The sequence below is a fragment of the Petaurus breviceps genome, unplaced genomic scaffold (assembly GCF_028583685.1).
Source record: "Petaurus breviceps papuanus isolate PSGF00001 unplaced genomic scaffold, PetGlider_PUasm1.0 90723, whole genome shotgun sequence".
NCBI lineage: Eukaryota > Metazoa > Chordata > Mammalia > Diprotodontia > Petauridae > Petaurus > Petaurus breviceps.
Genome location: NW_027187323.1, coordinates 308,090 through 322,139, shown reverse-complemented (window position 1 = coordinate 322,139; position 14,050 = coordinate 308,090). Strand labels below are relative to the sequence as shown.

At 47.5% G+C, this 14,050-nt stretch overlaps 2 protein-coding genes across 3 annotated transcripts in view; both read right to left on the bottom strand.

Moving 5' to 3' along the window:
- The window catches only part of HYOU1 (hypoxia up-regulated 1), a 21,662-nt gene extending 8,149 nt beyond the window's left edge, over window positions 1–13,513 (bottom strand). Inside the window, exons 1-16 of one of the 2 annotated variants that reach the window (XM_069066630.1) lie at window positions 13,398–13,513; window positions 12,616–12,713; window positions 12,403–12,496; window positions 12,148–12,226; window positions 11,781–11,935; window positions 11,503–11,579; window positions 11,120–11,301; window positions 10,828–10,943; window positions 10,510–10,702; window positions 10,130–10,264; window positions 9,894–9,976; window positions 9,630–9,762; window positions 8,913–9,097; window positions 8,130–8,268; window positions 7,798–7,858; window positions 7,566–7,645 (exon numbers count right to left, since the gene is read on the bottom strand). In XM_069066630.1, the coding sequence (XP_068922731.1) occupies window positions 7,566–7,645; window positions 7,798–7,858; window positions 8,130–8,268; window positions 8,913–9,097; window positions 9,630–9,762; window positions 9,894–9,976; window positions 10,130–10,264; window positions 10,510–10,702; window positions 10,828–10,943; window positions 11,120–11,301; window positions 11,503–11,579; window positions 11,781–11,935; window positions 12,148–12,226; window positions 12,403–12,496; window positions 12,616–12,697 (1,794 nt within the window). In that variant the 5' untranslated portion in view covers window positions 12,698–12,713; window positions 13,398–13,513. Of the gene's footprint in view, window positions 1–7,565; window positions 7,646–7,797; window positions 7,859–8,129; window positions 8,269–8,912; window positions 9,098–9,629; window positions 9,763–9,893; window positions 9,977–10,129; window positions 10,265–10,509; window positions 10,703–10,827; window positions 10,944–11,119; window positions 11,302–11,502; window positions 11,580–11,780; window positions 11,936–12,147; window positions 12,227–12,402; window positions 12,497–12,615; window positions 12,714–13,182; window positions 13,321–13,397 lie in introns of those variants that run through there. The other variant, XM_069066629.1, reaches the window with a different exon arrangement.
- The window catches only part of RPS25 (ribosomal protein S25), a 58,489-nt gene that overhangs the window by 36,545 nt on the left and 7,894 nt on the right, over window positions 1–14,050 (bottom strand). The gene's annotated exons all lie outside the window — the stretch shown is intronic.

Here is a 14,050-nt window from a genome sequence, read left to right as displayed (position 1 = left end):
ACACACACACACACACACACACACACACACACACACACACACACACAAACCTCGCCGTGTGACCTTGGGCAAGTTACTTAATCCCAATTGCCCTCCAAAAAAGCAAAAAACAAAACAAAACAAAGGGCAATGGCACAGTGAGCCTAAAGATAATGGTGCATGTTAGGAACATGTTGGGCATGAGAAGTAGTACCAAAAATATCCAAGAGACAGAAAAGTACAACCACAAGAGTATGTGAGAGTGCTAAAGAGCGAGGTGGGTAACCTGGGTGCTGCCCTGGCAGTCACGTTATGTCCAGAATGTGAGGAATGTCCCCAGCATGTGTAAGATTTACAGGAGGATGGGAGGAGCCAAGATGGCAGATTAGAAGCACAAACTTGGTGCGGGCTCCCCTCCACTTCCAATACATGTAAAAAAATGACTCTAAACAAACTTTAGAGCTACAGAACCCACAAAAAGACAAAGAGAAAAAACAAAGCTCCTGCTGAAAGAAGCCCAGCAGGCCGACAGGAAGGATCTATCACACCAGGCTGGGAGCTAAGTGCAGCCTCACGTGAGCCACAAGGTTCCAGGCCCCAGGGCAGCCCTGACCAGCAGCGGCCCAGAGCAGACTGGCGGCCCAGTGCAGACTTCCATAGAGAAAAATCACCAGCAGCGGTGGTGGTTTCCAGAATTATCAACTCATAAATGCCAAAAAGAAAGTAAAAGGTCAGTGTGGAACTTTGTGGGAACAGGGGGTACGGAGAGCCTGGTCCGGCCTGTGCCCCCATGGTGAGAAGTGGTGGCAGCTACGCAGCCTCTGCATGGCTGTCTCAGGAGGTCCTGGCCTGAAGATTGCAGGGGCACCAGGTGACCATTCAGAGGGTAATCACTCTTGTTTTAACCTGCTTGGATCTGAATCAAGGTCTTGGGTGGTGATCCTTGGTTATGTGACCAGTGAGCCAGAGCTTCCGGTGTCTGTAGAGAAGGCACTCAACTAACAGCTCTAGCAGCTGCAAAAACCCCAGCAATTTGGGACAACGCTCTCTCCATTCTGTAAGCAGATTTCTACCGTTACAAAGAGCTCAAAAGTCAAGTAATTGATTGGCAAGATGAGCAAGCCCAGGAAATATAATCAAATCATAGATTCCTTTTTTGAGGACAAAAAGGATTAAAGCATGGAGCAGGGGGAAGACATTGAAGTCAGAACTCCTGCATCAAAAGCATCCAAGAAAAATATGAACTAATTACAGGTAATGGAGGAGCTCAAGAAGGATTCTGAAAATCAAGTAAGAGAAGTGAAGGAAGAAAAAGTGGGAAGAGAAATGAGAATGATGCAAGAAAATCATGAAAAGTGAGTCAACAGCCTGCTAAAGGAGACCCAAAAATACACTGCAGAAAATAGCACCTTAAAAAACAGACTAACTCAAATGGCAAAAGAGGCTCAAAAAGGGGCGACTAGGTGGCACAGTGAATAGAGCACCAGCCCTGTAATCAGGAGGACCTGAGTTCAAATATGGCCTCAGACATTTGACACACTTATTAGCCGTGTGACTTTGGGCAAGTCACTTAACCCCAATTGCCCTCCAAAAAGCCAAAAAAAAAAAAAAAAAGAGGCTCAAAAAGCCAGTGAGGAGAAGAATGCCTTAAAAAGCCGAATTTGCCGGATGTAAAAGGAATTTCAAAAACTCACTTAAGAGAATAACTCCTTCAAAATTAGATTGGAGCAACTGGAAGCTAATGACTTCATGAGAAATCAAAACAGATCCAAAAAAATGAAAAAATAGAAGGCAATGTGAAATATCTCACTGGAAAAACCACTGACCTGGAAAATAGATCCAGGAGAGATAATTTAAAAATTACTGGACTACCTGAAAGCCATGATCAAAAAAAGAGCCTAGACATCATCTTGCAAGAAATTATCAAACAAAATTGCCCTGATATTCTAGAACCAGGGGGCAAAATACAAATTGAAAGAATTTACCAATTGCCTCTTAAAAACATCCCAAGGGGCGGCTAGGTGGTGTAGTGAGTAAAAAGTGACAGGCCCGGAGTTGGGAGAACCTAAGTTTGGTTCCGGCCTCAGACACTTAACACAAAAAAACTAGCCGTGTAAACTTGGGCAAGTTACTTAACCCCAATTGCCCTCCAAAAGGTCAAATAAATAAATAAATGCACCTTTAAGGGGTGGCTAGATGGCACAGTGAGTAAAGCGCTGGCCCTGGAGTCAGGAGGACCTGGGTTAGGATCCGGCCTCAGACACTTAACACACACACACACACACACACACACACACACATACATACACACCACAACCCAGCTGTGTAGCCTTGGGCAAGTTACTTAACCTCAATTGCCCTCTAAAAGGCAAAAAAAAAAAAAAGATCCCCAAAAGAAAACTCCTAGGAATATCATAGCCAAATTCCAGAGTTACCAGGTCAAGAAGAAAATACTGCAAGCAGTCAGGAAGAAACCATTTGAGTATTGTGGAAACACAATCAGGATAACATAAGACCTAGCATTAAGGGATCAAAGGGCTTGGAATGTGATATTCCAGAGGTCAAAGGAGCTAGGACTAAAACCAAGAATCACCTACCCAGCAAAACTGAGTATAATGCTTCAGGGAAAAATATGGTCATTCAATGAAATAGAGGATTTTCAAGCATTTTTGATGAAAAAACCAGAGCTGAACAGAAAATTCAACTTTCAAATACAAGAAGCAAGAGAAGCATGAGAAGGTAAAAAGGAAAAAGAAATTATAAGAAACTTATTAAAGTATTTACATTCCTACATGGAAAAATGATAATTGTAACTCATAAGACTGTTCTCAGTATGAGGCCAGTTGAAGGGAATATATGCGTATATATATATGTATGTATGTATATATGTAGAGGAGAGTATATGTGCACATAGATATATGTGAGTGTAGGCATATGTAGGTTCATGTATACATAGAGGGCACAGGATGAATTTATATGAAGGGACGATATCTAAAAAATTAAATTAAGAGGTGAGAGAGGAATTTTTTGGGAGAGAGAAAGGAGGAGATAGATTAGGGTAAACTATCTCTCATAAAAGAGGCAAGAGAAAACTGTTACATTGGAGGGGAAGAGCTGGAAGGTGAAAGGAAATGGGTCAACCTTACTCACACTGAATTTGGCTTAAGGAGAGAATAACATACACTCAATTGGGTATATCTTACCCTACAGGAAAATAGGGGGGTAGGGGATAAGAGGGAGGATGATAGAAGGGAGGGCAGATTAGCAGAGAATGTAGTTAGAAGCAAACATTTTTGAAAAAGGATAGGGTCAATGGAATAAGTGGGGGGAGGGATAGGATGGAGGGAAATATAGTTAGTCTTTCACAATACGACAATTATGGAAATGATTTGGGTAACTGCACATATACAGCCTATATTGAACTGCTTGTCTTCCCAGTGGGGGCAGGGGATGAGGAGGAAGAGAAAAAAATCCGGAACTCAAAAGTTTTAAAAACAAATGTTTAAAAAAAGTTTGTTTTTTACATGCAACTGGGAAATAAGATGTACAGGCACTGGGGTATAGAGGTCTGTCTTGCCCTGCTAGAAAGTTAAAGGGGTGATAGAGGAGGATACAGGGAAGAATGGACTGGGGGAAGGGGTATTCAACGGGCTTACTATTTTGGGGCGGGAGGTGGGGGAAAGACAGTGAGGAAAAACTGTAACACAAAATCTTCTGGAAATGAATGTTGAGAACTAAAAATAAATTAATTAATTAAAGGGAAAAAAAATCCTAATATTGAAAAAAAAAAGATTTACAGGATAATGTAAACAAGAGTCACAGAGGACAGGACTGTGTGCATGGACTGGGGTACCTTGAAGTATTTCTCTATCAAGAACAATACTCCCTGCATTAGAAAGGATGAGAACAAAAATGACTGCTAAAGATCTGAAATCCAGAACTGAGTAAGGAGAGAATGAAGATACTTTCCTACCCTGGATAGGTTCAAGCCAACAGCCTCAGACACAGCGACCACCTCCCAGGATGCTGAGAAAACTCAAGGACGTGACTGCTGAGCTGAGGTCAGCTGTCACTGAAAGAACTTGGGGCTGCAGGTCTAGAGCAGGGAAAGATACCTATTTTCAAAAAAGGAAGAAGTTGAGTCTACAAACAATAAGCCAGTGAGCACAACTTGGATTCTGGCAAAATCAAACAACACCTTATTCCGAGGGAAGAGTAACTGAAATCTCAAAATGCAGCAACGCAGACAGCCTGTGAAGCTTCATCAGGAAAGGGGGAGACCAGGGACCTTGAAGCCCTATGAGCCCACCCAGGTCTGTAAGAGACAAGCAGAAAGGTGGAGGCATAATGATCTACTATCTATCATCTGTGGTCTTTACTTCTGGATTATACTTGTCCTGTGAAAAGGCAGTCAGAGACAGAAAAAAGAGCAGGGTCATACTGTAACAGAAGGTAACTGGACAACCTGCCCCCGTGTGGAGGTGTGGGAGGCCACAGGGGTCACACACTGCACATTTTTGGACTTTTTTCCAATGTACTGATTAATTGTGATGATTTTTTTCCTTTCCTTTTTTATTGTCTTAAAACTTATTTGTTATATAGAATGACTATTTGGAAGAGGGAGGGATATTGGGGGAAATTATGGTGATGCAAAAAAAAAAACTTCAATAAAATTATATTTCAGAAAAAAGGATAGGTGAGGCCAGAACTAACCTTATTTCCCTTTTAGGGGTATAGTTACTAGAGGGGCAGATGGAGGAATACGGTGTCACTGACCCAGATTTCAGCAAAGCATTTGAGACACAGAGGCTAGAGAAGAGTATAATTAAATGGACTCTGGACTGGTTGATTAACTGGGTAGTCATTACTAGGCACATGTCTCCTAGACTCCGAGAAGGTACTTCAGGGGAGAGTCCCAGATTCTGTCCATTGTAAATCAGGCACAGTGTTAAATGCTAGGGATACAAAAGTAAAAGGTAAATTCTTCCTGCCCTTATGGACTCCTACATTCTAATGGGGAAGATAACACGTACGTGTAAAAATGTATACATAAAATGAAGGCAATGTGGGAAAGACTAGCAGCCAGGGAATTAGGAAAGCTTAGACTGGAGATGAGATGACTTGGATAGGGCTGAAGGGACAGACATAATAGCTATTTTCAAGTGTTGGGGAGAATTAGGAGCAAACAGTAGAAGCTGCCAAGAAGCAGATTTGAAGTTGAGGAGCCTCCAAAGGACAATGGAGAGTTGCATACATGGTAGCACTGACCCAGCGGCCCTACATTACAAATGTGGCATTCATTATGCAGAGAATGGAGTAAAGGGCATCATCAGAGAAATGTATGACCAGAAGAGAGAAACAGATGGGCCTGTCAAGTACTGAGAGCCAGAGATAACCAAGTGACCAAGCTTCAACTGCAGTTAAGAAACATCAGAAAAATGTGAGGAAGGGCCCCAAGCACCCAGGATAGACTGCTGACACAAATTAACAGAAAGGCGTGGCCTAAGGCTCACAGAAGGGACTGGCTTGGTCCATCAGAGGACTAGAGTAAATTAACACCTCTTAATAATTAGAGTTATCTCAAAGGAGGTAGCATGTTACCCCCTCCCTGAGAAGTCTTTAAGCAAAGATCACTTACTGGGGAGGGGATTATTGCTCTGCTAGAGGTTGAACCAAGGAGCCCCTTCGGTCTTGTTTATCTCTGAGATGCTATGAATTCTGCCCCCCTCCTTTCCTCCTTCTCCTGCCATCTCACCCTCACCCTCTGGGAACAATAACCAGCTCAGAACTACCATTACTTGCAGAAAGAGCATGACTCCCACAAGGCTCCACTCACCATCCCTGTGACTTCCAGACTGAAATACTCTAGCAACACTCTCCTAAAAGAAATTCCTTGATGGGAGCAGTTGATTCACTCTTTTATTTCTACCTTCAGTACTAAACAGAGAATTTACATGCTAAGCACTTAAATGTTTCTGATGCATTCATTCTCCCCACTCTACCTTCACTCATCTCCACATCCAGTCCTGACTCCTGGTCTGCCTCTTTAATAATCCATTAGCTACCTCCCACCTCCCCAACCCCACTTGTCAACCTGGTAACCTTCAACTTCAGGTTAGACCCTTCTGCCTAGCCTCAGACCCCTCCCTGAACTGGCCTTTCTTATGGAATAAGAGAAAACCAGAGTTGGATAGACCTTAGCAGTACAGAGATATATCAAGCCAGCTGGCTTCACTGGGCTACTTCCAGAACTCCCATGGCATAGCACAGAGTCAGTCCCAGGTCCTAATCAATATTTAATCGAATTAACAGGCTTTTGTGAAGGCAAATAGTTTTAGAAAGATTTATATCCTATTGATATAAATTGATGAGAAGTATAATCTTAAAATAAACACGAAATTTTAATTGGACACAACTTAGGTAATCTAACTCATTTCTGGGTATCTCCAACAAAACCTTTGCATGAAAATTCCAACCACGAGGGACTCTGTATCTCAAGGCTGTCTCTTCCATAGCCACACAGACCTAATTGAAATAAAGTTTGTCCTAGTATTTAAAAAAAAACAACCCGTCTCTCATGTTTGAAACTTTGAGGTTATAATTGGCTATGAAATAGGAGGGAGAAGTAAGTCAGCTACGAGGTACTATGTATCCTGTCTTTGCAATCTCTCTTATTTCCATCCCTTCCTCTTTATTCCTATGGCAGTCACACTAGTTCGGGATCTCATTACCTATGAATATAATTACTTGCAAACAGGTCTTCCTCAAATCCCCAACTCCACCTTCATCCATTGCCAGAATGATCTTTCTCAGTGTACACATATTCACATCACACTTCTGCTCAAAAGCCTTTAGTGGCTCCCTACTGCCTGTGAGTCAATTTCCAAATCCTTGGCATTCACTCAATCACAGAAGGATGGAGGTGAAAAGGGACTACTATAGGGATCAGGTACTCTAACACCCTTGTTTTGCAGATAGTAAAACCAAGTCTGTGAGAGTGGATGTGACTTGCCTAAAGCCATCTTAAAAATGAAAGGCATACCCAGAACCTGAATCAGCTTTCTGGCTCCCAGGCCAATGCTCTTTCACAGTGCCTTCCTTTCCATCGCAATTTATTTACAAAGGGATGACTAGAGGCCAGACACTGTATAAGGAATTGAGGATAAAAGAAAAACAAGGCAGCTCTGGGTTTTCTATTAGAACAAACATGATACTCCCAATACTAAGGAGACACAAAGTGTGACTGAAGTCAGTGGCATGTATAGGCTAGTCACCACACTTCACCAAACACATAGTTCAGGAGTCAATCCAATGCCCCACTTGGGATCCTTCCTGGGGATTCCTAAAGTGTCTGAGTCTAGGCCCCCACCCACTGCCACACTACCAAGAGAACACACGAATTGTCTCAGTGACAGTGTAACATTCCTATGGGACTCCAGCACATCCATCCACTGATGGCTACTCTGCGCCAAGGCCTGTGTGGTTCTCTCTGCACTGTACGTAATTAACATTTGCTCAACTGGACTGGCTCAGGGATCATTACAACTGGCACTGGGAGTTTGCAGAAGAGGCAGTCCCAGACTCACCTGCACAGTGTCTGTCCCATTCTCCTTGGCCTCTGGGGTGGAGCCGCCTCCAAAAAGGCTGGAAATGGTGTTGCCAAGTTCTAGGGGGAAGAGGGCAAGAGAGAGCACGATCAGAGGACTGTAAGGCGGCACTACTCTCCTTCCTATTTCTAACCCACCAAGTATTGCCCCAGACCTGTGTCCACCAGCACAAACCCTTGATACCAAGTCCCCAGTCTGGCCCCTTCCTTACTAGTGAGCGTGGACTCTTCTTCAGGCCGGTCCTCCACTGTTGTCTCAAATACAGACTCCACCTAGAAAGAGGGGTTACACAGCATTAGGACTGTATGGAGCTTCCCTGAATACCCCATACAGATTAGATTTTCATTTGTATTTGGCCTTTTTGTTTTTTTCTTTAGTATATCTCATCTCCCCATGTAATTAGGCATTTTCTGGTGTCCTAATCCTCTTCCACATAATACCTTTCCCAGTGCCCAGGATAGGGCTTTACCTACCAAGGAGCTGGCCAAGGGTTGAATGGGTGCTGGGTCCTCCCCTTTTCTCCACCCAAAGCCAACCCCTTACCCGATCCAGGCTCAGAACACCACTCTCATCCAGGTTGAAGTGGGCCTTGATACCCTTGGACTCATAGTCGGGATACTTCTTAAAGCTCTCTCCCACTCCTTTCAGTTTCACTGTGGTCAGGTTCAGGGAGCCAAACACCCTGGAGAAGGGGAGGAGGTGGGAGTCACAAGGAGTTCCTACCACACCCTCAGCTCCAAGGTGGCCAAGACAAATCCTATCCCTCCTCCCACCTCCCCCCCTCCATGTCTGGAGTTCAGGACTTCTGAGGGGCTTCCTGTTGAGACTGGGAGGATGGATTAGAGACCTTCTAAGGCCCTTTCCAACTCTAAGGAGTTATTATTTTGGTTTTATGGTCTATATGACTTCTTACTTCCCCTATCACTTTCTACAGCCCTAGGCCTGCCTCACATTCAATGCCTTTCTTTCAGAGCATCTATTTAAAAGTATTTTCTAAAAAGACATACTAAACAGTTTGAAATATATTTAAACCCCAAAATTCAACACACTCCCCATTAGAAGCAGCAGCATCTATATAGGGTTTGGCAAACAATTCATCTGAGTCTGACAACAGATGTTTCACTGCATTTTAAGTGTTCGATAATCTACTTTTTAAAATGGTCTGAATTTTCAAATTCTTGTTTGAATTCCTCTGGACATGTGGTCTCCATGCCTTCCCCTCAGTAAAAGCATTTAATCCCCCAGAAGCCTTCCTCTCATCACTCTGTAGTCCCAGGCCCAGCCCTCTGACCCACACCCCAAGACCTGTGTCTCCAGCCTCTTCACCTAAGCTCCTCAGGCCCCAAGAAGCCCATGTCACCATAGTTCACGTGGAAATGGAAGTCGTCGCTGTAGCGGTTAAAAGTAATGACTTTTCGCTGAGGGTAGGGCCCCATTCGAGAGAACAGCACCCGCTTGTTATGTTTCAGGCTCCGAGGGCCAGCCTCCTCCACTTCTCTTGTGAACTCCACCTATGTGAAGGGAAAAAAACAGAGCAGGGGCATGAATGAATGAGAAGGTGGGAGAGAAAGGGGAAGCATAGCAAGCCAGTCAGTCCAGGAGAGACAGGAGGTGGAGACAGATAGGACCTGTGATTTTACTGGCACCAGGAATTCCTAGGCAAGGAAACTTCCTCTATCTACTCAGGTACCTTCTCTGCAATTTATAGTCACCTAGAACAGAGGTATCAACCTTGGTCCCATTAAAATATAACTGGGAAATGTTAAAATAGATAAAACAATGCAACATAGATAATGTTAATTCCTGGTTTTCTAAGTCAATGTAGGCCCACAGGGATCCCTCTTCGAGTCTGACTTCACTGGCCCAGAAGATAGAGGTTAAGTGACTTGGCCAGGGTCACACAGCCAGTATGTATGAGGCAGGGCTTTTAAGCCCAGGTGTTCTTGGCACATAGAAGGTATTCAATAAATAGAAACCAAAGCGAAAGAAGACTGAAGGAGACAGAGACTGTGGTCGTTGAGGTGGGAGGCAAGGCTGGCTCACCTGGATAGGATAGATGGTGGCATCCCGAACACCAAAGGGCTTCACCTTGAAGGCCTTGCTCAGGGCAGCAGCCTGGTACACAGCACCCATGGCAGCTGCTTCATCAGCATTGATATTCTTCCCCAGCTCCTCTCTGCGGTTGAGGGACAAGAGAAAGGGAAAGGAAAAGGAGGTATTTGCTAAATGTTCTGCATAGCCCAGCATGGTGCCTTGCCCCCCAGCTCCAGTGCTGCCTCTTCCCACCCCAAACTTCCTAGTACTTACTTGCCCACGGCTTTCAACAGCACCTCCTGGACTTTGGGGACTCTAGTGGCCCCGCCCACCAGGATCACCTGCTCAATTTCTTCCTAAGCAGGAGGAAGCACAGTGTGAATGAGGGACTGACTGCTTTCCCTCCCAGGTCTCCCCACTTGGTGAGTGGCCCCAGGGCTCCTCCTCCCCTCCTTTGCCCCCACCCACGGCCCCATGGCCCCATGGCCACGTTGACCACCTTCCCTCACCAAGTTCATTTCAGCACTGCTAAGAGCTTGCTGCACAGGTCCAGGCACCCGCTCAAAAAGGTCCCCACACAGTTCCTCAAATTCTGCCCGGGTCACCTTTGCCTTGAAGTCTACATCGTCCATCAGTCCTTCAATCTGGGGAAGGGACAAAGTACAATGCTAAGGACTCATTCCTGAGAATCCCTTTTCTGGATCTGGCAGGGCAGGGCAGGGAGGGAGCAGGGAGAGGAACGTAAAAGCATGAACAAAAAAAGCCAGGGCCCCACAGTCCAGTCAGGAGACATAAATCTGGCCAGAGAGCCTGGCTACCAGAGGAAGAAAAGAATGAGGGGCTGAGGCATTGCTCAGTCCTACAAATGACACCCCAGGTTGGCTGGTACCTGTGCCATGTGGTCAGCATTAGCACTCAGGATGGTTTTGAGCCGGTTAGCCTCACGAAGCAACTTGGCCATGGCCCGAGGGTTTCCCTGAACATCCTTTGCCCCCTGTCCCTTTTGTTGCTCATTGAAGAGTTTTGCCAAATGCTTCCGCAGTCGCAATTCCATCTCCAGGCCCCCCAGAGTTCGATCAAACCTAGGTGGGAGGAAGGAAACATGGAGAAGAGAACCCATAACCCCTGTACCTCCCCTCACTACTTAAAAAACAGAATTCTGCAAGCCTTTCCCCTTCCCCTCCAAATGTGCTGACCAACCACTCACCCCACACCACGGATCTGCAGCTGGGGCTGAGTACCAGCTTCCTTGGTTTTCACTGTCTGATAGGTAACGATGGTGCACACAGTACTACCCGCGCCCATGTCATAGAACATCACATTCTGAAGGGAGAGTGTGGGCAAGCAGGTCAGCACACTCTATCCTCAGCTGAATCACCAAGAGAGAAACCCAACCCTCAACCTGACAAACACAGAGTTGTTTCTGCACTGACACCCAAGACATACCAACTGGAACCTCCCTGGCCCAAGTGCTCCCAGCTTCGCTCCCTTCTCAGTACCTGGGCAGTGGCATTGATGTCTTTGCGGCGGAAGACTCCATAGCTGAGGGCAGTGGCGGTATTGGCATTAATGAGCTGTAACACCTTCAGGTCAGCCATACGGGCAGCCTGTAGCACAGCTCGGCGCTCAGCCTGGTTGAAGAAGGCTGGCACAGTAATCACTACATCCTTGATGGGCTGTTCTGTGGAGGGGAAAAGACTCTGGCCACCTTCACACATTGTCTCATTTTCACCCCAAATTCCACACTTACTGCCCATACTTGGGTCTATCCATGATTTAGTCAATACTTCCCATCCTTGTACCCCAACTCCTTTATCCAGTCCCCCCACTTTCTACCCTACACCCAAGCCACCAGGCCTCCATCAGCATCCCTGCCACTCACCAGCAAAATCCTCAGCTAGGGAACGAGAGTAATTGAGAACCATGCCCAGTACCTCCTCAGGAGAGAACTGTAGCTGCCTAAGGGAAGGATCGGAGAGACAACTGATGGAACACAAAGACACTATGTCAGAAGGACTGTTTTCACAGACTTGAAAGGTTGTAGAGGTAGGCATTTGAGGGAAACCAGTTTGGGCAACTGCTGCTATCCACCCCTCTTCCTTCCCTGCGCAGAGTGAAAACATTAATAAATGTTTAGGTATTTGCTGAGTGGTCACTCACGGGCTCAGCTGGAACTGAACAGTCTGCCTAAGTGGGTCAGTAGACAGCTCCTGCTCAGGAAATCTTTCCCGGTAAAGTGCCACATGTGGGTTGTCTGTCCGCTTCCCCAGTAGGTCCTGGAAGTACCGAACTGTGGCCTTTGGGTTCTTGATGGCCTGGATGAGGATAGAGAGGAAAGAGTAGTGGGATCCCCAAGATACTGCTTCTCCAAGTCCCTTCATACCCTCTGCCCTTTGGGGCTTAATCAAGTCTGGGAGTATATTACCAACTGCCCTACATTTCCCATAGACTATAGAGGAGAAGATATCTGGAAGGCCCCTGTTCCCAGCCTCCTTTCACCAATGGGAATGGAAGATCTCTAGCTTACCATGCTTGCTGCACTGTCCCCAAAGAATCTTTCATTCTCTTTCAGGGTTACAACCACAGGTGTTTTCCTCCGGGACTCCCTACGAACAGAGAGGGAAGGGAATCAGACAGATACCTGAGGAAAAAGAGCTAGAACCCAGGCTCCCTCCCTATCAAAAATTATGCAGTTGATATTTTGGAAGAAAAGCCCTTCCCCTCTCCCCCAAATTAAGGTACCATCTCTCCCAGCCCCTCCTCCCCAGGGAGTTGCCCTCACTTGTTCAGGACGATTTCCATTGGTACACCAGGCTTGACGATTGCCACCTTCATTGATTCACTGCCCAGATCCACAGACATCACTGCAAGTGTGTCTAGGAGACAGAAAGCACATGAGTGTGTGTGTATGTGTATAGTTGGAAAGGAGGTGGAATAAAGAAGTAACTTCACCCACCTACTCCAGACTGAGGGAAGAAGGGGGGAAAATACATACCGGTCAACACCAACAGGTTGGCCAAGAATACGGCCCCCAGGGTCCAGCAGGGCAGCTGCCCAGGTCTCCTCTTTCTCTCCATTTTAGCCACTGAGCGCCTGGGGGTAGGCAGAGGGGGGAAGAGAAACTAAAAACCCGAAATTCCAAGATGTGTGTGGGGGTGTTAATGGGGAGCTGTCAGATCCTAGCATCCTCCCCCACCAGATCACGCTGCTCCTCCTACCCTGAGGTGACCCCGACTCCTTTCCCCAAGTCTGAGGACCCCCCCGCCCCCAAAAAAGACCCCACAGTCTAGGTTTAAGAGCAATCAACCCTAGACTCCAGCAAGTGACCGATCAAAAAGGCTAAGAGGGAGGTCCGGGTTCTTACATCCATCCGAGGGGCTGTCAAACAGGGGTACCCCAAGAGGGAGGGGGGCAGGGTGGGGCTGGAAGTAATCTGGAGGGGGTGGGGGCTGCCCGGCGCCCAGCAGGTGCTCGCTCCCCTCCAGGGAGAACGGACCAAGGGACCCCAGAGCCGGTCCCGGCGCCAGCGGCTTCGGGGCGACACGCGGGCCCCGGTACTCACCACGGGCCGCGCTTGCACGCCGGCTGCACCGGGCCGGCCTTGCTACGCCCCCGTACCGGCTTCTCCGCCCACCCGCCGCGCGACCTCCCGGGCTCACTCTGCCGGCCCCGGCGCGGGGGCAGCTAGCGCGGAAGACAAAAAATGAGTGAGCCGAGCCCCCGAACCCGCCGCAACTCCCCACCTCGGGCTTGCAAACTGTTACATGAGCCACCAACCTCTCCCCGGCGTCTCGCGCACCAACCGGGCCCGGACGCGGCGCGCGCTCATTGGAGCCTCCAGCACCCGGACCTGCGCCGCGCGCCCAGCCCCACCCCCTCACCGCCCGGCGCGACCTCCCATTGGGCCACGTAAACACCCGCCCCCTGAACGTCTCGTCCAACCCCTGCCTTGGAGACGGGGAGCAGGGGTGGGGGGAGGCCCTCCGCCTTGGGAAACCCCATTGGTCCACATCACAGGATTGAAGGCCTCTCCTCCCTCCCCCTAGTCTCCACTCCCCCCCCCCGCCCCCCCCCCCCCCCCCCAGGCCCCCGCCCCGTGCTTAGTATCTTGCAGGTCACTAGAGCGCGTCGCTAACTCGAAAGCTCGAATTGTCCTGGGTTCTTCCAATCAGACGTCCCTCTGCTCCAGGCGGGGAGGTTTGGGACTGATGCGCTAATGCCCTCTCCCCACAACTCACATTTAAAAAGATGTATTTTTCCAATGGCACACCCAGAACTTTTGCAATCAAACTTTTGGCCTGGAGTAGGGTTGTATGCTGAAGGGTGTCCCAGCCCAGTTTGAGCTCACATCTATAATATCTGCTTGGAAAAGTCATCTCTGGGCATCCTGGGTCTGCCATTACCACCCCTGTCTCTCACCATTCAGGTTC